We start from the raw sequence: 24546 nt of genomic DNA, 5'->3' as shown, positions 1-24546 counted from the left end.
CTCCTTTTGACTTCATGGAGGTAGCACTTTTACCTATGACTACTCTGGCCCAACAGGCTGAATTATACACTCTTGCATGGGCTTGTACTTTAGCTGACGGCAGAACTGCCAACATTTATACTGCAAGATACGCTTGTAGCATATCTCATAGTATGAGATATGCTACAAGATATGCTTTTGGAGTAGCTCTTGATTTGGGGATGTTGTGGAAGCAACATGGCTTCCTTACATCCGGTGGAAATAAAATTAAAAATGCCTCCTATGTTCAAGAATTATTTCACCTGTTGCTTTAGCTATTGTTAAGATCGTGGGGCATTCTAAACTTGACTCTCTGGAAGCTAAAGGGAAATCACCTTGCTGACACTTCCATAAGGTATGCTGCCCTTAAAGGAACCAACAGCAGCCAAACCTCTGTCATGGTCCAAAGGGATATTGTCCTAAATAATAACTTAGAAAAACCAACTAGAGGATCCCAACAACTGGCCTCAGAAAATGGAAAACAAGAGTGGAAATTCAACAATTGTTACTTTGATAAAAAGAGAAAGCTCTGGTTTGGACCAAATAACAACCCGGTCTTACCAGACTCTAAAATTCTCACTCCTAACCACTGCACATGCATTTAACCATTGGACTACTGACAAAATGATAGCGTTCATAAATCAATATTGGTGGGGAAGTATTGACAAGGCCGCAAAAAGTGCCTACCTCACTTGTCCCACTTGTCCAAAATACAATTCAAGGAAGCGTGTTCATACTGCTCCTGCACATTTTAAACTGCCTAAGGAGCCATTCGAGGTTCGACAAAGGTATTTCATACAACTTCCCCCAACTCATGGATATATATATGTTTTAATCATGGTCTATATGTTTTCTCAAAGTCTTCCCTTATGGACAGGCTACTGCCTCTTCTTCGGCTAAAGTCCTTTTGGAAAAGATTATCCCTACCTGAGGAATTCCTCTTAACATCCACAGTGACTGAGGACCCCACTTTACTGGTCAGGTACTTCAACAAGTTTGGCTGGTTTTATAACACCTTCACTGTGCTTACCACCCTCAATCCTCTAGTTTAGTTGAACACACTAACAGCATTATTAAGACTTAACTGCAAAAATTTGTAGAGACCCTCCAAAAAATTTGGCCAAAAGCATTGCCATTGGTCCTTCTAAATCTCAGATCCACCTCTTTTGGAACTCATAAACTCTCATCCTTTGAGATAGTCACAGGACATCCAGTGCACTTGACTCCTGTCTCTTTTGACCCACAGTTGATAAAAGGAGATATAATCCAATATTACAAAGGCCTAAATGCTTCTATTAAAAATAACCATGTTTTGGGGCCAGCCCGGTGGCATAGCAGTTAAGTGTGTGTGCTCTGCTGCAGCGGCCGGGGGTTCGCAGGTTCATATCCTGGGCGTGGACCGACACACCACTTGTCAAGCCATGCTGTGGCAATGTCCCATATAAAGTAGAGGAAGATGGGCATGGATGTTAGCCCAGGGCCAATCTTCTTCAGCAAAAATAGGAAGATTGGCAACAGATGTTAACTCAGGGTTAATCTTACTCACAAGAAATAAAAAATAAAAATAATAAAAATAAAAATAACCATGTTTGGTAGAGCAATCTTTTCACAGTGCACTCCAGGAAGATGAAGACCTTAAGCATCATACCTTGCAACCTGGAGATGTCATCTATTGGAAAAGACACCTCTAGAAGGATTCTCTTCAACCTTGCTAGAAAGCCCCCTTTCAGGTACTGCTAACTAACTCTTGTGCTGCAAAACTCCAGGGAATAGACTCTTGGATTCATGTGACACACCTAAAGACTGCACCAAACCCTGACTAGACCAGTACATCATCTGGTGACCTAAAAGTAAAGATTTCCCAGAATTGAAGCAGATGACATCCAATGAGACAGCTTTCCCAAGATGTCTGGACCAGGACTGTTGGAAGTTTGTCTACCAAACCTTTGAGGATGACATAACACTTCAGATGATCTCCAGTGCCTATAATCTGGATAACATACCGACTTTAGAAAAAGAAAATGCCTGAGAGTTCTCCCTCCCACCCCTCCTTGTTACTCAAATGTGAGCTTAATAAGTTTCCAAGCTGTGCACTTTCCTTCTGATGTGGGACATGATACCCAAGAAAGGTCCTTCTTGGCATAGAGGGAAAAGGCCAATGAAACCAGAAAAACCTAACTCTTGATTAGTGATGCTTTCAGAGAAAGATCTTGATGAAAAGGGGAAAATATGAAAATTAATAAACAGAAACCTCATTTAAAGTGGAGTTGGGAGGCCAGAAGGGGGAGCTCTCATACCCTATGATGATGGCAGAGCCCAACAGGAAAGAGAAAGACTTCCTCTTCTTGCCTTGCAACAGCTCAGTCAATGAGAGACTGTCGCAACTCAGCCAATGAAAAGCCACTTTTTTTTTTTTTTTTTGCTGAGGAAGATTTGCCCTAAGCTAACATCCACTGCCAATCTTCCTCTTTTTCTTTTTGTATGTGAGCTGCCACCACAGCATGGCCACTGACAGACGAGTGGTGTAGGTCTGCGCCCAGGAACCAAACCCGGGCCCCGAAGTGGAGTGTGCCAAACTTAACCACTAGGCCACCGGGACTGGCCCGAAAAGCCACTATACTTTGAATTCTCAATTTCTCCAATGGACTCTTCATTTACAATAGCCCTCCCAACTTCCTCTTCCCTTCTACAAAAGAGTTTCTTCTCCCCTTGTTGCTCAGAACTTGCACATGGTTCTCCATGGTTTCAGGTCCTGAATTGCAATTCTTTGTTGATCCCAAATAAACCCATTTTTGCTGGAGAAATAACTGGCTGCCTATTTGTTTAAAGTCAACAGTCCAAAATTCAACTCATAATCTTCTTAATAAAATCTGTATTCCTTAGTCCGGGATGTGGTACCACCCTCCATCTAATTCTCCAGTTTAAACTTCTGCCTCTTCCTCTCATCCATCACCTCCCCCAATCAGTCATCAAGTCCTATATATTCTATTTAGGATCTCTTCAGTCTACATTCTCCTCTCCATTCCTATTGTCAGTGCTTTAATCAGGCTCTTAGTGCTTCCCAACTGTTTTCCTAGATTCCCAACTGGTTTTTCTGTATCTAACCTGGACTCATTTCTCTATCCTCCCCACTGCTGCTGGAGTGATCATTCTAAACCACATATCCAATCAAACTACATTATTGCTTAAAATCTCTCAATGGTTCCTCATAACTTGAAAAGAAAGGTCAGATTTCTTGATATAGAACACTTGGTATAGAGCATTGCCTATTTTTTCTGGCAGTGGGTACCAAATTTCCCCTCAAGCATACTTTACCCTAGCCATAAATATTTAATGGTCCTCCATGCTATTTCATGGTTTCTGGTCCTCGACTGTGCTATTTTTTCTTCCTTCTGTCTAATATCTTTGGTTAGCTCCTACTCATCCTCCCAGATTTAGTTTGTGTCACATCATTAGGGAATACTACACTTCACACAATTTATGCCTTGTTGGGTGAACATTTGAATTCTTGGTTGAATTTACTAAATAAACTAAAGAAATAGGCCTTATATTACAGGATTTTTGACCAGAGAGTGACAACATGGGATTTTAATTTTATAAAATTACTCTAGAATCACTGTGGAAGACCATGGCTCAATATGAAGCAATAGGCAGTACAATAATGCACCACTTCTATTTGCTTCATGTTGTTGCTTGCTTCACCTCTTTCTTTTCTTACCTTTTCTCCCATGGGTTTGCACCTTCAAAGAAAAAAAAAAAGCATCTAATTTTTGCCTTAGGCTTTGTATTCTAGGAAACTCTGGCTAAGACAAGCATATAACCAAGGTTTGACTAATCAGGACCAATGGGACAATTTCTAGACTTATATTTGAGGTATTGGGGAAATGGACTTCCTTTTTTTCCACTGGACACAAATCTGGAAGGCTGTAGCCCTGGAATCTACTGGCAGTGGAAGTGGAGGGAGGCTGCCTGGAAATGGAGCAAACACAGAGGAAATAGATCCAAGAAATGGAGAGAGAAAACTCAATTCTGGTTACACTGTTTTATCCCTGGATCAAGCCTCACCTGAAGCTGGAGCTCCTGGATTTTCAAGCTCTTATAAATGACTAAACCCTAATTGATTCAAGAGTTCAAATGTCTTATATCTGAAGCCACCTGTTTTTAGTAGAAGCATGCCCCAGTCTTAAATCATTAGCTCATTCCCACCTCCCCCAACTTCCTAGCTTTGGGCTATCTTCTCTGGCTTTCTCCAACTAAGCAATGCCCTTTTCAATTATCAGAAATTGATGTTTGGCTGAAGAGAGGTGGATCTTAATATGGGAAAGAGAAGATTCTCAAATACAGAATATTGTCAATGGGCTTCTCGAGCATATAAAAATTATGTCAATAATTGTTCTAGCACCTGTGAGGAACACAAACTTGAACAAGATAAATTCCCTGCCCTTAGGCTCTGATGCTCTAGAGCAGCACTGTCCAAGAGAAATATAATGTGAGCCACAACACATATGTGAAATATTTATGTAATTTAAAATTTTCTAGCAGCCACATTAATAGAATAAAAAGCAATAAGTAAAATTATTTTTAAAAATATATTTAATTTAACCCAATATATCCAAAATATTATCATTTCAACACGTAATCAATATAAAAAATTATTAGTGAGCTATTTTACATTCCTTTTTTTTTGGTACTAAGTCTTCAAAATATGATGCGTATTTTATAATTACAGCACATCTCATTTTGGATTAGCCATATTTCAAGTGCTTGAGAGCCACAAGTGGCTAGTGGCCACTGTGTTGGGCAGTGCAGCTCTAGAGAGTACTCATAAACACTTACTTTTATCGTATAAATACTTATGTGGTAGAATGTAATCAGTATGATGTTAGAAGCACAAATTCTGTGCTCTAAAAGAGTAGGGAAGGAAAGATGGAAAGAGAGGAAAACAGACCATTTGTGTCTAACAGGATTCCCATGGTTACAGATATTCCTGGAGATGGAAGAACTAAATCAATGACTTTTGGGTACAGATGGGCCTTAAATGCCCAGACTTCTTTGGATAGCCTTTTGGGGAAAGAACATCCTTTTCTGAAATTTGAGTCCCAGTGTTGAGAACGAAAGCTTTGAGGAACATGGTCCTACTGTCTTCGATATTTCTTTAAATCACAGACTCCATGATCGTTTCTGCATCTCTTATGCTTCACCCAACTCCTCTGAAGACATGTCCATGTGTGAACCTGGGTTGAGGAGGGGATTTCCTGTCATAGGGAGTTACTTGGAAGCGAAGGAAGGTTATACTGGGGAGGAGGCAGCAACTGTCTCATAGGCCTACTCATATTTCACTTGATTAAACAGATTTTCTTCAATTTTCACATTTCCGAGAACAAGGATGTTTTCCTACACAACCACAAAATCATTATCACACCCAGGATACTTATAATTGATTGATACTATTATCTAATACACGTCACATTTAAATTTCCCCAACTCAAAATGTTCTTCGTAGTTTTTTATTTAACATTTTTGTATTTTTATTTAAGAAGCCTTTCCCTATTCTGAAGTCCAAAAGGTATATTCCTCTATCATATTCTAAAACCTTTACAGTTTAGCTTTTCACATTTAGGACTTAATCCTCCCGGAATTGATTTCTGTGATGAAGTGAGATAGAGGTCTTATTTTATATATTTTCTTTATAAGGATACCCTACTGTCACAGAACCTTCATTGAAAAGACCATCTTTTCTCCATTGCTATGCAATACCACCTTCGTCATAAATCAAGTTCGCAAATATGTGATAAAACTGTAAAGAAAAGCAAAGAAGCCATTGTTATAAAAGTTAGGCTAGTGGTTTCCTCAGGAAGGGGGCATGGGAGGGTACGTGGGAAGGGCCTGACACTTCTATTTTTGCTCTAATGATGCCACGTCTGTTCAATAATTATTATACTTACCTTTATATTTCAGAATATAATTGTGTTATAGTTCCTTTTAAAAAGGTTAACTAAAAAGTAAGCAAATAGAAACAAGTACACTGCAGAGACGTGCGCCAGCGTCTTGGAAGGTGAGTTCGTGGTTATTCTGTCAGCTGGGACAGCTGGTGCGAGGTGCAGAGGGGGATGGAGAATCCAAGGGTGGCAAAGCGAAGACGCGGCCCTTAACAGGCAGAGGCACGTGCCCCGGGGAAAGGGACATGCCCAGACCTTTCTCGGCCCCTGGCTTGGCAGCAGCCGTGAGACCGCGCCAGAGAGGGAGCTTCTAGGTCCAGCGACAGCGCAGTTCCGTCCGGAACGAAACCTCAGGCCCAGCCAGCGGCGCCCAGGCCGCGCCTGCCCAGAGGCGGACCCCGCAGCAGGACCCTCCTCCGCCGGCGGCGACGCGGGTTCCCGTCCGCGCCGCAGACTCGCGAGGAGTGGGCGGCGCCGCCGAGGCCTCCCGGAGGGTGCGGTGCGAGGGCGGCCGCTGGGCTTCCTGGGCCTGGGCTCCGGGTGGCGTTGTGCGAAACGCGGACCGAAAGGGCCTCTGCCCGCCCTGCTCGTGCTCGTCGGAGGAGAGTCCGGGAGCAGGTGCGAGGCCGCGGCGGAGCCGGGTGGAGTCCGCGGTTCGGAGGAGTATTCGAGGTTAGGGGAAGGCCGGCGGATGGGGGTGGCGGGCTGAGGGGCTGCGTTTTGGAGCCCAAGGGTCTGTCCCGCGGTTGCCGCGTCCCCCTCCCCCCTCCCCGGGTAGGAGCGGCTCCGGGACGGCGGCGGGTCTCGTGTGCCCTCGCAGGCCGTGCTCCTGTGGGTTCTGCACCTTCCGCCCGCGGAAGACCCTGCGGTCGGCTGGGACCCCTTGCTGTCATTCCCGGCTCCTCCAGGACATTGAAGGAAGTGCTCAGTAAACTTTGGGGCATGCATGGAACTCCCGGGGAGACAGTGGTTTGGGGCCAGTGGGAAGGTCCCCGCTGAAGGCAGACGTTCTGGAGCCCGCAAATCCAGGCTGCACGGAAGAAGTCAGGATGTTGAGGGTGAAGGCAGCGGCAGTTCAGCAAGCAGTGGGAGCCCATCAGAGAAGAAAAGCTTCTGTCTGACCTGCGGTCTCTGCCCCAGCTTCTGGGCTGAGGTTGGGCCTGGAAGAGGGAACTGACCTCGAAGCTCCCTGGGGGACCTTGGTTATTTTTGACCCTTTTAGGAGCAGGGAGCAGGGATTGGATCAAGTAACTGCATCCAGGGTATGGGGAAAATAAAGAAGTCATGGAGAATTTGCCCTGGGAGAGAGGCAAGCATTACCTAGGATCTGGGCTGGGCAACAGTCTGTGCAGTGTGGATCAGAGAGGAGAAAGCGCCACAATGTGAGGGACTGGTCAGGTGACAAAGGGGCAAAAGTCCCTGTTCTACCACAGCAAGGCCCAGAGTTGCTAATCTGGATTCTTCGATGCAGACCTGGTCTTTCAGAGCTCCTTTCTCCTTCCCCAACCTTGTCATTTCAGCATTCTGCCTTTCCTTGCCAGGAGGAAGATCAACCAAGTCCCAGGTGAGTGGAAATTTCCTCTCCTAGAGTTGAATCTCATTTGTCAGAGGGAATAGTTACAGTATCTCATCTCTGCCTTGGGAAGGGGAAGGAAATACACATTTGTTGAGTCTTAATATATGTACTATGTTTTATACTACATGTTTTATATGTTTACCCAATCTGTTGGGTAGTGAGTACAGTTGGAAGGAGTACTCTAATTTTAAACATGTGTCAGTAGCCTCAGGAAAACTAAACACTTGCTCAAGAGTACTTATTAGGCAAGTAGTGTACTACTAAAGGCTACTGACCTAGTCAGGATCAGGTTCAGAATCCAGATTTGTGGGACCCTCAGACTCTTGACACTATACTGGTGTTTCCCTAACATTTCATTCACCAACTACCTAATGATTTCTGCCATACCTATGTAGCTACCTGTATTGTTATTCTCATATTTTAAGTTTTCTACTTATGTTTATTTAAAAATCAAACTTGTCCTAAGAAACACTATCTATGAAATTATGCATTTGATGGACAGTCTAATAGCTTTATATTTATTATAAGATATATCTAAAAATGTCCATCCATGTACCATGTAAAATCATCTCGTGTCAAAAAGATGCAGACTGTGGTCTGGGACACACTGCACTGCATCATGCTCTTGCCTGGACTTTTTCTGCATAGGAAGGTCCAGGCAACATATCTAAATCTAAGTTGTCCATCCCCAGTATATTGTTTTCTTCTTTTAGATAAATAATTCCACAGAGAATGCCCCCTTTTTGTGTCTTCTCTACAAAACATTTCAATCACCTGTTCAGGGCCACCCTGTTCTCAGTGTTGTATATAAAACAAGTACGAAGTCCATACTTTTCAGGAGCTTACTCTGTTTTTGAGGAATTAATACATACATATGTCCAATAGAACTTTCTGTGATCAGGGAAATGTTCTATATCTGTGCCTTATATAATGTGGTACCCACTAGCTACATGTAGCTACTGAGCACTTGAAATGTGCCTAATGCAACTGAGAAAATATTTTCAATTTTATTTAATTTCAATAATTTAGATAGCTGCATGTGGCTGGTGGCTATATTTTGAACAGCCCAGGTCTAGATATAAGAAATAAAATATTTTCAAGGTCAGTTGATTTGGATTTAGTGCCCTCCCCTGGAAACAAACTATACATGTTAATTGACATTTAACTTTAGTTTCTTGGTGGAGGTTAAAGATTCTCTCTAACATTCAGGTACTTCATAGTCCAAATAAAACTACTCATTTTGAAACTGTCATCATTTAAGGCATATTTACAGTTTAAGACACTTTTGCAAATGTGTAGCTTCTGTGTTTTATTACTATTGAAGTATACTATAAAGCAATAACTTTAGAAGATATAAGCAAAAGCCTTAGCGTCGTATTACTTTTGTTCATTGCAAATAACTTTTCTTCCAGCTATCTATGTTTTCTTTCATTAGGGACATTTAGACTATTTAAAAATTAGTTAAGTAATTTAACAAATAATAATACCATTTTCAAGGCATCAATTCTTAAGCTTTTAACATGAAAGTTGGTGCTTTCACCAACTTATTCACTGCTTATTAGAATAGCAAGGAGGAAATGGCTCATTTCCTCCATCAGCTTACATTCTATGTCAAATTATTTATTTTCCTGGCACCCAAAGTCAAATACTAGTGCCCTGGTCATACCTTGTTTTGTTTTGTTTTCTCTCTGTGCAAGATTAGATATGTGAGGTTACGAGGAAGGCTCAAAAAAGAGTATCTTCACAAGTTGATTTGCCTAGTTTCTTAAGATTAAAAATACTTGAGAGACAAAACAATCAAACATAATGTGTGGTCTTTGTTTCTTGGTTTAAAGAAAAGCTATCCAAGACGTTTCTAGGGTAGTTGGAGAAATTTGAATACAGACTGGAGTGTTACGGAATTATTAGTATTGTTAGATGTGATAATGTATTGTAGTTAATGTAGGAGAATGTACTTATTTGGAAATATATGCTGAAGTATTTATATTTGAAGTGTTACAATGTCTGTAATTTACTTTAAAATAGTTCAGTTGAAAAAAAATATGCACATGAAAGAAGCAAACACGGCAACATGTCAACAGTTGTTTATCTAGGTAGTGTGTATATGGGTGTTCATTGTTCTGTTCTCTTTGTTTCTCTGTATGTGTGAAATTTTTCATAGTAAAAAGTTAAAACAGAGTACCTGTCCCACAGTAGAGTAGTGAGGTATTGGATGTGAAGCACATGGCTCAGTGTCTAGCACACAACAACTGCACAATAAATATTCACTGTTATTTATAGCAAATACAGTAGTACTATAAATAGCAAATACTTATTAGTGCTTATTGACATTTATTTTCAATCATAAGCCAATTTCTTGTGGAGGGAAAAAATAAACTTAGTGGGAAACACCAATTTCTATAATGTTAGGAGAATAATTTATAAAGTCAGTAAGGTAAAGTAAAACCCACCAGGAGCTTTTCTCTCCTTGCCGTTTCCTTAATATATCTCAAGTATAAAAAAGCAGCAGATTTCCACATGTTATTTGTATTTATCTATAATTAGTCTTTGAATTTTGCCATACTGTGTTCAAGAGAACTACATTTAAAAAGTCATTATAGAGCTGATTTTTCTTAAGAATTGTAGGGTCACACTTGTCTAGCAGTAACCTACGTGCCCTATAGTAACCATGTGTCCTTCTGGCCTCCTTCTAGGCGTGACGCCAACCATCTGGTATTGTAATGCTCCAGGGCCTGGCCAACCTGAATCTGCGTATCTCAAAGAACATCACCTCTTGAAGGAACACAGAGCCTTCCACGTAAGCTACTGGTCCTTGGAATGCTGGTCATGCAAGGACAGTCCCTCTTGGCAAGCACGTGGCCTTTGTTCCCCTGCCTACTTAAGCAGCCCCCTCTCAGTTCACAGTAGTGGTGCGCAATTCTGTCCAGCTGGCCGCTCCTGGACTCCCTGTATGTAAGTTCCCAATAAACTGTTATGTCTCCTACCCCGTCTCCAGGTCTTCTTTCAGTCTCTCTGCTGCATATCCAGAACTGCTTGCCCAATTAGGCATGTGGTCAGTCAGGAACAGTTTGTGATTGAGATTTATTTTCCTAGTCAAGGACTTTGTAGCAAAGGAACTATAGAAGTGGCCCATGGTAAACTGTCAGACATGGCTCCAACATTTTCAAAGTTCTGTATTCACTTAAAATAAGGAAATAATGTCCCAAGTCAGTAGAATTTTGAAGCAGAAAAGGCAAACCTCAAATCTCCTTTTAAATGAAGAAATTGAGGCGAAGGAAGGTGATTTGCTTAAAGTCACACACAATGTTAGTGCCAGATTTAGGAATAAAACTATTTTGCACTTAAAAAATTTGGCCAAGTGTTCATATATGGGTGATACGAGGAGCCCTTTTATTGTAAATTGTACCCATACCACAACTCTATAGCAGTACTACTGGGTCATAAATAAATAGGCTTCTTTAAAGAATGTAAATATATAATTAGTCATGATTCTTTCTACCTCATTGGAATTTGAAAGTGCTTTTGAGAAATTTTTTATTTGGATAATGCATTTTTTTAACTTGATATGCAGGACCTTTGCCCGATCCAGAGCTGTGCCATGGCAGAGACTGAGGAAGAGGTGGTGGCGTCAGCAGAGGCCTCAGGGTTCTCAGACTTGAGTGACTCAGAGTTTCTAGAGGTTTTGGACCTGGAAGATACCCAAGAGTCAAATGCTTCACTTAGCAAGCCTGGCCCTTCATCTGAACTCCCTGGGAAGGATGGCAAGCTCATAAGCTTGGAAAAGTGGAAAAGAGGATTGGATGTCTCATCACCCATGGAGCGATTCCACCTTAAATATTTGTACGTCACTGACCTGTCTACTCAGAACTGGTGTGAACAGCAAATGGTATATGAGAAGGAGCTTCCTGGTTTCTTAGTACCTGAGAAGGCAGCTGTTTTGGACACTGGTGCCTGCATCCACCTAGCTAGAGAACTAGAAGTTCATGATCTTGTGACTATCCCCATCACCACTAAAGAAGATGCTTGGGCAGTTAAGTTTCTGAACATATTATCAATGATTCCTACCCTGCAGTCAGAAGGGCGCATCAGAGAGTTTCCAGTGTTTGGAGAAGTCGAGGGTGTGCTTCTTGTTGGAGTGATTGATGAGCTGCACTATACAGCCAAGGGAGAACTGGAACTGGTTGAACTCAAGACACGCAGGCGCCCTGTGCTCCCTCTGGAAGCGCAGAAAAAAAAAGATTGTTTTCAAGTCAGCCTATACAAACATATCTTTGATGCCATGGTACAAGGGAAAGTGACCACTGATAGCCTAATCCACCACACAAAATTGCGTCCAGAAAAGCCACTGGGACCTTCAGTGCTGAGGCATGCCCAGCAGGGAGGCTTCTCTGTGAAGTCCTTGGGTGACCTCATGGAGCTGGTCTTCTTGTCTCTAACATTGTCTGACCTCCCAGTTATTGATATCCTGAAGATTGAGTATATCCACCAAGAGACTTCCACTGTGCTGGGTACAGAGATCGTGGCCTTTGAAGAGAAGGAGGTGAGAGGCAAAGTGCAACACTATATGGCCTACTGGATGGGCCACCGAGAGCCCCAAGGGGTTGATATGGAGGAGGCTTGGAAATGCCGGACATGCAACTATGCAGATATCTGTGAGTGGAGGAAGGGCGGTGGGGTGCACAGCTCCATGCTAGAGCCCCAAGCCAAAAAAGCCAAATGAAGAGAAAGTATGCCTTTAGGAACTTTGATCCTTCCTGCTCCTAATGTACTCAACAGAGTAAAAGAGGACCAGTCTCTGAGCTTGGCTTTCCTGGAGAGTGTTCTTATTTTGGTTCTTTTCATATTTCCTCAACCTCTAACTACTCAAATCCAGGACCAAGGCTCAGGAGTGAGTGGGAAACATCTGGGATTACATTGTATTGTCCCTGGAGCTTTGCTGTAGAGTGCCAAGAAGACAGATGCTCATCATGGCTGGAGCAAAGGTATCCTTCAGCAATCATTGCTTTCCTAAGAATATTCTTCAGTTTCTGTTAAGTCTCTTTCCTATTTTTTCTCATTCAAGGCTTTCTACATTTTATATAATAAAATAAAATGAAACACTGTCCACGTCAGTTGAACTGACTGGTTTTTTTGTAATCTCGTTCTTTCAAAGATGACTCTACTATAAATAGTTATGTGTGTGTTATTCCAAGCCTTTAAGTACATACATAAACATATTTCTGAAGCAGAATTAGGGGAATGAGAAGACAAAGACTTTTAAATAAGCATAATGTGCTCAAAGAAATAAGGAAAAATGAAGCAGGAACAGGAAGTCATGAAAAGTTACAATATTAGATATGAAAAATATAATACATGAAGTAACATGTAACATTCACACACTGTATAATCCAGCAATACCACTCTTAGGTATATACTAAGAGAAACTCTTATACAAGTACAACAGGAAATATGAACAGGAATATACTTTGTAGCACTTCCACAATAGCAAAACCTAAACCTAGAAACTACCCAGGTGCCCATCATCAGAAGAGTGGATGATATGGTACAGCAGCCAAAACAAATGAGCTACAAAGACATGCAACAATGTGGATGAATCTTAGCACAGTATTAAGTGAAAAAGTAAGTCCCCAAAAGGTTACATAGGGTATAATACCCTTTTTATAAAGTGAGAAACAAAAAAATTAAAAACATTTTAAGGAAAATGTAAAGATAGTGGAGAGGAGTCTCAGTGCATCTTAGAAGGCAGTGGAGCCCTTAGCTGCAAACATCACCAAAGAGGCCAGAGGAAAGAAGGATATGGACATCACCTGGAAGGTAAAGGCTTATTTATGGAGACACTTCGGGAGAATTTGCAGAAGTAGGTGGAGGGGGAGAGGAGTTCACCCATTGCACATTCAGCATAAAGCTGAAATAGGAAAAGGGCATCATTTTAAGGACACTTCCTAAATTGGCACCACCATTCCCACTTACATCCCACTGGCCCAAACTTGGCCCAAAAGATATGCCCAGACAAAAACTGGAGATTCTGTGAACTGCAAAAAAGGGAGAATGGATATTGAGTGACAGCTTGCAATCTCTGCCCCGTTGAGATTTTCAGGAACAGAGCTGGCACTTTTTGCCTTGTTAAGGACCCTACACTCTTGGTGAAAAGAGGAAAAGAGGAAGAGATGAACATGACTCGTCCTAAGTTGGTCCCACAATTCCATCCTGACACCAAAATGTGTCAGAACTGACAGTTTCAGATTAAGGCTCATAATTTAAAAAATCTGATGTCATCTGCTAGATGCAATCTGGACAACTTTCCCTGCCTTGCATATGCTGGGGCAAAAGCATCAAGTTGAGAGGGTCACCTTTCAGAATTTGATACTTACAAAACAATTGGAGGCCTGCAGGAGGCAGATCCTCAAGGCCGTGAAATTCTTGGAGACTTAACTGATTCTGGGCATCCTGTGGCACCGAGAAGAGAGCAGGCTTGAGAGGACCCAGCCAAGAGATGTTCAGTTCCAGCCCTCATGTTTTGTATAGTCTAGCAGAGAATACAGACAAGTAAATAGGCAGTGACAGAGCTATGTGATAAGAGCTAGTAGAGGGTGGTACAAGATACTAGAGACTCACAAAAGGAAATCTACACTGGACTTTTAAAGTCAGGACAGCTTTCTGGTGGAAGAGAAGACTGCTGAGAACTAAACAGACTGAATTAGCTGGGTAAAGAGAGTTTGAGCGATAATTTTTCAGGCAGAGAGTGGTATGTGCAACAACCTGGCAGATACAGGATCTGGTGTGTTGAGGGATCAAAGAAGTTTATTAAATTTAGACAATAGGATGAAGGGAAATGGGAGGAGATGAAGGTAAAGAGGTAAGCGGGGCACAGATTACATAAAACCTTATAAATCTTGTTTAAAATTTTGGAGTGAGAGTTGATGAATTTTCTGCCTGCTTGCCCCTAATGTCTCCTTTTCTCAATTTTCAATATCTTAAAAAAATTTTTTAACTGTTGTAAAACACAATGTAAAATTTTAATGGTTTTTAAGTGTACAATTCAGTGGCATTAAGTACATTCATGCTGTTGTGCAACCATCTCCGCCATCCATCTCCAGAACTTTTTCATCTTCCCCCAGCTGAAACTCTGTGCCCATTAAGCGTGAACTCCCTATTCCTCCCTCCCCCCAGTCCCTGCAACCACTATTCTACTTTCTGTCTCTATGAATTTAACTACTCTACCTCATATAAGTGGAATTACTTCCATATTTGTCCTTTTTTGACTTGCTTATTTCACTTAGCGTAATATCTTCAAATTTCATCCATGTTATAGCATTTGTCAGAATTTCCTTCTTTTTTAAGGCTGAATAACATTCCATTGTGCCAATATCTTTTAAAAGTAAGTGGGAGCAAAGTAGGATTCCAGAGGAGGAGCTGACTTGGTAAAAGTTATATTACAGAATAATTTATCTCAGACAGATCTGAAGTCAGAAGTATTGTAGTGCCATCAGTCCACCAGGTTGTGTGGTTATCAGCTCCTCAAATGTAGAAGTAGAAAATGCAGAGAGGTCCTGTTGCTGTGTAAGAAAGGGGAGGCTCCAAGCCCTGAAGGTCTAGACGAAATGAAAAATGAGCTGTATTGAATTCTAGTTCAGTATCCTAGAAACAATGATGATTCAGCCCCATAAGCAGAAGCTGTGAGTATGAGGCACAAGTAAGCTAAGGATCATCATCCTAGCCTCAGTTTCTCCAACTCCACTGAACGTCCCTTCCACCCTCCTTCAATGAAGACTCCAATAACTGTAACCCTCATTGGATATATTTATTGGGAGTATCTTTGTGAGTCTGTGGCTTGCATTTTTACTGTCTTTTGATGATGAAAATTTTAATGAAGCCCAGTCTCAATGTTTTATTAGTGCTTTTTGTGTCCCATTTAAGATATATTTTCCTGCTTCAACACACCTTGCTTCTTTTACTTATCAATTTATTTTGGGGTTGTTTCATATTAATATTTATAGTTTATTCCTTTTAGCAGTGGCAAAGGATTCCATTGTAAAGATATATTGTAGTTTATCTAACCAGGCCTCTATTTATATACATTTAGGTTATTTCCTATCTTTTCCTATTACAAACACTATATAATATGTAAAGTAGAAAGTAAAAGTTGCTCTCACATACACACCCAGTAATCCTAAACCCCAAAATACCCATTGATAGGAAGCTGATAAGGTTCTTCAAGATATTTTTATGGACATATCAAAATATATTTAAGTATAAAACAAATATGTGTGTATTGGGGTGTATGTGATTAGACACAAAAAAATCCTCTGTAGTATCCTTGTTTCAGTCAAGTTTTATCATGGATACAGTTTCATATCAATAGCTGGATAATATAGTATTTCATTGTATGGCTGTAATATAATTCACATAATTATCCCTTCTTAATAGGCACATACAGGGATAGATATAGACACAAATGTATATAGCCTATATAAGTCCATTGATTTTGTGAATATTTTTCTGATTTTCTCCCTCTTACTCCTAGGCCTAGAAATTTGGGGATATAAGATGTGCACATTTAAAATACATCTGGATCCAGATTGCCCTCCAGAAATATTATACCTTTTAGACTCCAGGATCTCTCAAAGCAAGGGTCTTTTGTACTTATCATTATATTATCATCATAGGATATAATAACTCAGATTATTTTCCAGAAAGAAGTACATAAAAGTGTATGTTCCTCCACACTAACACTAGTATTATAATTCTTTTTAATTGACGCCAATATGATGGATAATTGATATCTTAACCTTAGTATTGTTTTAATTTGCACTATTCAGATAATCTGGGAAGATGAATATCTGTCCTTATTGTTAATTTGTATTTCTTTCATGAATTGACTGCTCATATTCACTGCCCATTTTTAATGAAGATTTTAATCTTTTTAAATGATTCTTAAAAGCTAGTTTATTGCATGTCTTTTGATTTCCTTTATGGTAGATTTTTCTGATTAAATAATACATGCTCATTGTAAAAAATCCAAACAATACATTAAAATGTAAAGAAAAATTTCTTCATTATTACTGTTTTAGTTATTGCTTCTTTGTCTGGGTTATTGCTTCTCTGTTCTGTTTTCTCTTTCTGGAATCCTATTACGTTTATTTCTATTATATATACTTTCTGTATCACCTAATTTTTCCTTTCATTATTCTCTTTGTTATTTTCTCTGAACATTGAGAAAATTATTTGTGCTGCTCTTCAACTTCTTCAACTTAGAAAATATTTCCTTGATTTTATTCTCTCTCCATTCATTTTTCTCCTTCTGGACTGCCTGTTATATTAAATTTCCTTGACCTGCATTCTAACCTGTTATCTTTTATATTTCACTTTTTTAATTTTTTGTTTTTACATGCTAAGAATTTTTTCACCCGGTAATCTAGTGAACTAATTGATATTCCTGCATTTTCCAGTCTTTTCTTCTGCTATTCAAGTAGCCATTGAAGTTTTTGTTCAATGATTTTATTTTTCATGCCTCCAAATTTTGCTGTTCTCTGATGTTCCCCTTTTTCTACACGGGGAGTAAATGTTATAAGTATAGCAAATATGGTAGAGGCTCCAGCCTGAGTATTGAGCTCATCATAAAGTCCATACAGAAACCTTTTAAACGTGATGAATGTGGTGGGGATTCAGAGCATAGCTTTTTGCTATAATCAGAGAGTTTACACAGGGGGGAAACCGTTTAAACATGATACATGTGGTAAAGGCTTCAGTTATAATTCTTCATGTCCTCCTGAAAGGAGGAAAAAAAACATTTAAATGTGAGAAATGCAGAAAAGCTTCAGTGCTAGCTCAAATGTTCATATTCATCAGAGAATCTCTACAGGGAGAAGCCCCACAGGTGTGGTGAGTGTGACAAGAGCACAGCTAGAGCACAGATCTTCAAGTTCTTCAGGGAGATTATACAGGAGAAAGGCTTTATAAAGGTGTGAAGAGAGGTAAAGTTTCAGTGATAGCTCAAAACTTTACTTCCGTCAGAGTGCATGCAGCAGAGGAACCCAGTAAGTGTGCTGTGTGTGTTAAGAGCTTCAGCCAGAGTGCAGATCTCTCCATGTACATCAGCGAGAGTCCACACAGAAGGAAAACCCTATAAATGTGAAGAATATGGTGAGGGCTTCTGTCAGAGCTCAAAGTCTTTGTATTCCTCAGAGTCCACACTGGAGAAAAACCTTATACACATGACAATTGTGGAACGGCCTTCAGTTAGAGCTCAAGTCTTCACATTCTTCACAAAGTCCATTGCAGATGAGTTTAAGGAGCTTCAGTCAAAGCGTAGATGATCAAAATCACCATCTTTTCACATATAGGAAACTTTATGAAATTGAAGAATGTACCAAGATTTTCAGTCAGAGCACAGGTCTTCACATTTGTTGCACAGGCCATACGGGAGTGAGAGTCTATAAAAATGAATGTAAGAATTTCATTCAGAGGATAATTATTTGCTTTGTTAACCAATATGGTAAGGGCCTTTTCAATGGTGTAAATTGAAAAGAGAATCAATGGAGCCAGAGAAACTCTTTTTTGATACATTTATGTATTGCAAACTGGAATAGTTTTAGCAAACATCTTTATCATGCCACATAATTATCATTTCCTTTTTGTGTTGAGAACAGTTAAGATCTAGTCTCTTAGCAACTTTGATGTTTATAATACAATATCGTTGACTATAATTAGCATATTGTTCATTAGATATCCAGAACTTATTTATCTATTAGTTGCAAGTTTTTACCCTTAAACAACTGCGCAATTCCCACACCCCCCAGCTTCTGCTAACCACGATTCTACTCTCTGTTTTTATACACTGAAATACAGAGAAACTTTTAAATGTGAAATTTGGGGAGAACATTTTAGTGAAGTTCACAGTTTCTAACCCCATAAAGGATTATATCTAGGAAAGTAATCTCATCAATACCTCAAATAGAGTGAAATATATAAAATTGGTATTCATGTAAAAGGGATCAGGGATGTTTACATGCAAGCCACTCAGTAGCTATAGCTATATTTCACTTTTAGATTTATGTTTATATAGAAACTAATAGAATCACCTGTCGCTTAATGACGGAGATACGTTCTGAGAAACGCGTTGTTTGTTAGGCAATTTCATTGTTGTGCGAACTTCATAGAGGGTACACACACAACCTAGATGATATAGCCTCCTACACATCTAGGCTACATGGTACTAATCTTAGAGGACCCCCATCATATATGCAGTCCGTCATTGACTGAAACATCATTATTGCAACGTATGACTATAGAAGTTTTTTATCTTTTAATCTCACAGTTTATTAGCTGCATTATGCACATAATAATATAAATTCCCTCCTAACATACTCTCTGGAGTCCTGCTTAGAGACATAATTGTTTCATCTGTAACTGTCTCAATTTTCTACTGAAAATGTTACATTCAGTGATCAAGATCAGTGTCTTATCTTCCAGACCGCTTCTTAACCTCCCTTTTGTTTAATTTCAGACATATTAGCCTTTGAAACTGGAAGTCATAATTCTCAGAGTCTAGAGTAGTTATTAATGACATGGATCGTCTGTTTTAATAGACCTTGATAATAACTGACTTAAGATTTTTTTAAATACCCAAATTAAACTTCTAGAAATGAAAAAGACAATGTCTGAGATGAAAAATACAGTGGATGGAATTAATGACAGATTTGACACTGTAGAAGAAAAGATAAGTGAACTTGAAGACATAGCAGTAGAAAGTATTCAAAATGAAGCACAGAGAGAAAAAATACTGAAAGGGAGAAACAGCACATCAGTTAGCTATGGGAAAAATTTTAGCGACGGTCTAATATAAGTGTAATTGTAGTTTACAAAGAAAAGGAAGGGAAGGAGGGCAGAAAAAATATTTGAAGAAATAATGATTAAAAAACTTGCCAAATTTAATGAAAACTATAAACCTACAGATCCAAGAAGCATAATGACCTCCATGCCTAAGAAACATGGGGAAAATTACACCAAGGCACATCATAATCAAATCGCTTAAAGCCAGTGATATAGAGAAAATCTTAAAAGCAGCCAGAGGGAAAAAATACATCACATACAGAGGGAAAAAAGAAAAAAGATGACAGCAGATGGCTCTTTGGAAATAACAGAAGCCAGAGAAAGTGGTGGAGAAATATCTTTAAAGTCCTGAAGTTAAAACTGTCAACCTAGAATTCTTTATGCTGTGAAAATATTTTTCAAAAGTGAAAGTGAAAGACTTATTGACATAGGAAAGTTGAAAGAATTAATCACAAGCAGACCTATATAGAAGGAATGTTATAGGAAGTTCTTCAAGCAGAAGGAAAGTGATACCAAATGGAAATCTGGATATATACAAAGGAAAGAAGACCACAGAAAATGGTAACTGCATGAGTAAATACAAACACTTTAAAAATTATTTAAATCTCTTTAAAAGATAACTTGCCTATTTAAAGTGATGATAATAGCGTGCTTTGTGGGATTTATAACATATGTAGAAGTATGACAATAATAGCACAAAAACCAGGAAGGGAGAAATGAAAGTTTACTGTTGTAAATTTCTTTTTCTTTTTAAGCTGTTTTTTATTAATTTTTATTTATTTTATTTTATTTTTTCCCCCAAAGCCCCAGTAGATAGTTGTATGTCATAGTTGCACAGCCTTCTAGTTGCTGTATGTGGGACGCGGCCTCATCGTGGCAGGAGAAGCGGTGTGTCGGTGCGCGCCCGGGATCCGAACCCAGGCCGCCAGCAGCAGAGCACGCACACTTAACCGCTAAGCCACGGGGCCGGCCCTAAGCTGTTTTTCAAATTGAGATATGATTGACATATAACATTACATGCTGTAGGGTTCTTATTCTCTGGTAAGTGAAGTGGTATAATACACCTTGAAAGATAGCCTGATAAGTTAAAGCTGTATACTATAAACCTGAAAGCAACCACTAAAGAGACAAAATACAGATATATAGCTAATAAGCCAACAAAAGAGATTAAAGTGCAATCATAAAAAATGTTCAGTCCAAAGGAAGGCAAGAAAAAAGGAATAAAGAACAAATGGGAGAAATATAAAACACTTAGCAAGTTGGTAGATTTAAACCAGTCATATCAATCATCACATTAAATGTAAATGTTCTGAAGATCTCAATTAAAAGGCCGTGATTGCCAGATTATATAAAAAAGAAAGACCCACACATATGCTTCCTAAAAGAAACTCACTTTAAATATAAAGATAATAATAGATTAAAACTCAAAGAATTGAAGAAAATATACTATGTTAACACTACTTTGAGAAACCTTGTCAGTAGAGGGTACTGGAGGTACACTGGAGGAAGAAGATGTGATGGTTAATTTTATGTGTCAAACTTGACTAGGCTAAAGGATGCCCAGATAGCTGGAAAAAAAATTATTTTTGGGTATTTCTGTGAGGGTGTCTCCAGAAGAGATTAGCATTTGAATCAGGATTCTGACAGAGTAAAAAAGATCTGCACTCACCAATGTGGAAAGGCATTATCCAATCCGTTGAGGGCCCAAATAGAACAAAAATGGTGAAGGAAGAGAAATTTCTTGCTCTCTTTTGTGCTGAGACATCCATCTTCTGTTCTCAGACATTGGAGCTCCTGGTACTCCAAGACTTACACTAGCATGCCCACTCTACCCCAATTCTCAGGCCTTTGGCCTCAGACTGGGCAATACACCATTGGCTTCCCTGGTTCTTGGGCATTCAGACTTGGAATGAATTATACACACTGTCTTTCCTGGTTCTCCAGCTTGTAGACAGCAGATTGGGGGACTTCGTAGCCTCCATAACTGCTTGAACCAGTTCCTATAATAAATCTCTAGATAGGTAGGTAGATAGATAGATAGATAGATAGATAGATAGATAGATAGATAGATAGGATAGACAGATAGATGGATAGATAGATAGATAGATATAGAGATAGTTATATCTCCCCTATTGGTTTTGTTTCTCTGGAGAATACTGACAAATACAGAAGTTTTCTCTCCTAGTTCCAGTATGCTCATCTGGTTGGGCTCTTGCGGGGTGATGTCTTTTTCGGTAGTGCCCCAGCAGCAAGTGGCACCTGGCTAACTTCCCCACTTCCAACCTGCTCTAGCAGTTTCCAAAAATATCTGGTGGTACTTCCTCATGAACAAGTTCTCCTTGCACACACCCCATCTCAAGCATTTTCAAGAGGCAAGCAGCACCTCCCTGTGAACGGTTTCATCCTATGAATTCAGCACTCCCAAGGGCAGCTAATGAGTTCCACGGATGCCCCAATTCACTTCGTAGCCTTTTACTAGTGACAGCTTTCCCGTGAGTCAACAACAACCACCCTCTCATCAAGTGGCTTCTGGGAGGCTTTCCTGTGAGTCCTGTCCATGCTTCAGTGAGTCAGTCCATGCTGGCTTTCCAGCAAGTCAACTCTAACCCTGCAGGCAGTTTCCTAGCAAATCTCATCAGCATTCTAGCAGGTGGTTCTTTACTCAACAGCCTTGGATTGTCAATTGTGCATCAGCTGTGGTCTGTGACAACCCAGGAAAATTTGTCATTCAGTGGGCTTCAAACATAGCCTCACCTGAATCCCAGCCTTGGGAAGGATTCTCCCCTTCCAAGTTTATTCCTTTTGGAAGGACCCTCCCCAGCTCTAGGGTATTCTTTACAGAGCTTTTTATTAGCCAATTAATAATTCTTTATATTTAACTTTCCCTGTTCAAAATACTTTGCAGTTTCTGTCTCTGGATTGAACTCTAACTAATACACCAGGGATATAGAGGGACACTTAATGATAAAGGGGTCAGTTTATTAGAGGTCATAACAATCCTAAATGTTTAGGCATCTAATACAGAACATCAAAATGCAGAAGGGAAAAAATGATAGGAATACAAGGAGAAATGGACTAGACAAGCCCACAATCATAGAATGAGATTTCAATAGCCCTCTCTCTATAAATGATAGAGGCCAAAATTAGTAAAAATATAGAAGAGTTGAACAACAATATCAACCATTTGATCTAATACTTATACAACACTCTACCCAACGAAAGCAGAGCACATATTTTTTTCAAGTGCACACAGAATATTTACCAAGATAAACTATGTTCTGGGCCATAAAACAAGTGTGAATAAATTTATGTGGATGCAAGTCATACAAAGTATGCTATCTGATGACAATGGAATTAAATTAGAATTTGATAACAGAAAGATATCTGAACAATCAAAAAATATGTGGAAACTAAATAACACACTTAAGTAAGCTATGAGTCAATAAAGAAATCACAAGGAAAATGAGAAATTATTTAGATTTGATTGAAAATGAAAACATAACATATGAAAATGTCTGGGATACAGCAGTACTTATAGGGAAATTGATACCACTAAAAGCCTATATTGGAAAAGAAGAAAGATCTCAAATTACTCACCTCAGTGTCCTCCTTCAACTAAGAAAGGGAGAGAAAATGAAACCCAAAGGAAGCATAAAAAATGAAATAAACATCAGAGCTGAATTCAATGACATAGAACACATAAATAACAGAGAAAAACTGATGAAACCAAAAGCTGGTTCTTTGAGATTAATAAAACTGATAAAGTTCTAGCCAGACTGATCAGAAAAAACAAGAGGGAATTCATATGACCAATATCAGGAATGAGAGGGGTGACATCACTATAAATACCACAGATATTAAAAGAAGAATAAAGGAATATTATGAACAACTTTATGCCAATATATTGACAGCTTAGATGAAATAGGCAAATTCCTCAGAAGATGCAAACTACCAAAGCTCTCTCAAGAAGAAATTTATAACCTGAACATCCCTATATCTAACAAAGAAATTGACCTTGTGGTTAAAGACTTTCCTACAAAGAAAACTCCAGGCCCAGATGACTGCACTGATGAATTCTGCCAAATATTTAAGGAAGAAATAATACTAAAGTCTACACAAACTTCCAAAAATAGAAGAGGAGGGAAACTTCCCTACTCATTCTATGATACCACCATTACTTTGATACCCAGACCAGATATTACAAGAAAAGAAAACTATAGACCAATATGCCCCATGAACACAGATGCAAAAATGTTAAATAAAATTTAGCAAATAGAATCCAACAATATATTAAAAGGAGAATACACCACGACCAAGTGAGGTTTATTCCACAAATGCAAGATTGGTTTGATATTTAAAAAAATCAATCAATGTAATTCACCACTTTCATAGACCAAAAGTGAAAAACAAGATGATAATCTCAATAAAAGCAAAAAAAAAAAAAAAAGAATTTGACAAAATACACCATCCATTCTTCATTAAACTCTTGGAAAACCATATGATAATCTCAAAAAATGCAAAAAAAAAAAAAAGAATTTGACAAAATACACCAACCATTCTTCATTAAACTCTTGGAAAACTAAAACTGAAAGGGAATTTCTTCAGCCTCATGGAAGGCATCTACACAAAACCTACAGCTAAGCTCATACTTAGTGGTGAAAGACAATGTTTTTCCCCTAAGTTCAGGAAAAAGGCAATTATGTCCCCTGTCACCATTTCTATTCATCATTGTAGTGGTGGATAGAGCCAGTGCAATAAGTCAAGGAAAATTGATAAAAGGCATCCAGATTGAAAAGGAAAAAATAAAACTTTTTATTTGCAGAAAACATGATTGTCCATGTAGAAAATCCTGTGGAAATCTTTAAAAAGCTACTAGATCAATATTAAAAAATAAATTGTATTTCTACATAGTCACAACAAACAATCAGAAATGGAAATTTAAAAATACAACTTATAATATCAAAAATATGAAATACTTAGGGATAAATCTGACCAAAAAATATGCAAGAGTTGTACACTGAAAACATTGATGAGAGAAATTAAACCAGACCTAAATAAATGAGTAGATATACCATGCTCATAGATCAGAAAACTCAATATTTTTAAGATATCAGTTCTCTCCAAATTGATCGATAGATTCAAGACCCTGAGCTAGACAAGTTCCATGATGCATTTATGGAG

At 39.1% G+C, this 24546-nt stretch overlaps 1 protein-coding gene across 4 annotated transcripts; it reads left to right on the top strand.

Annotated features, from left to right (window-relative positions):
- Positions 1–6195: 6195 nt before the first annotated feature.
- On the top strand, positions 6196–13565 carry EXO5 (exonuclease 5). 4 transcript variants are annotated; one of them, XM_087446197.1, is made up of 4 exons: positions 6196–6575; positions 7478–7521; positions 10227–10330; positions 11105–13565. In XM_087446197.1, the coding sequence occupies exon 4, from the start codon at positions 11132–11134 to the stop codon at positions 12251–12253; it is 1122 nt and encodes a 373-aa protein (XP_087302323.1). In that variant the 5' UTR covers positions 6196–6575; positions 7478–7521; positions 10227–10330; positions 11105–11131; the 3' UTR covers positions 12254–13565. The 4 variants fall into 4 exon arrangements, with proteins under 4 accessions (XP_087302323.1, XP_087302322.1, XP_087302321.1 ...); XM_087446196.1 differs by having other exon boundaries at positions 6196–6629; positions 7499–7521; XM_087446195.1 differs by having other exon boundaries at positions 6196–6629.
- The last annotated feature ends 10981 nt before the right edge of the window (positions 13566–24546 follow it).

Source organism: Ceratotherium simum, chromosome 22 (genome assembly GCF_057802395.1).
Source record: "Ceratotherium simum simum isolate JZ-2026a chromosome 22, ASM5780239v1, whole genome shotgun sequence".
Classification (NCBI taxonomy): domain Eukaryota; kingdom Metazoa; phylum Chordata; class Mammalia; order Perissodactyla; family Rhinocerotidae; genus Ceratotherium; species Ceratotherium simum.
Note: the sequence above shows the minus strand (reverse complement) of the source record. Positions and strands in the feature narration are given on the sequence as shown.

Coding starts and splice junctions, on each gene's coding strand:
- EXO5 (XM_087446197.1), top strand. CDS start 11,132: ATGGCAGAGACTGAGGAAGAGGTGGTGGCGTCAGCAGAGGCCTCAGGG.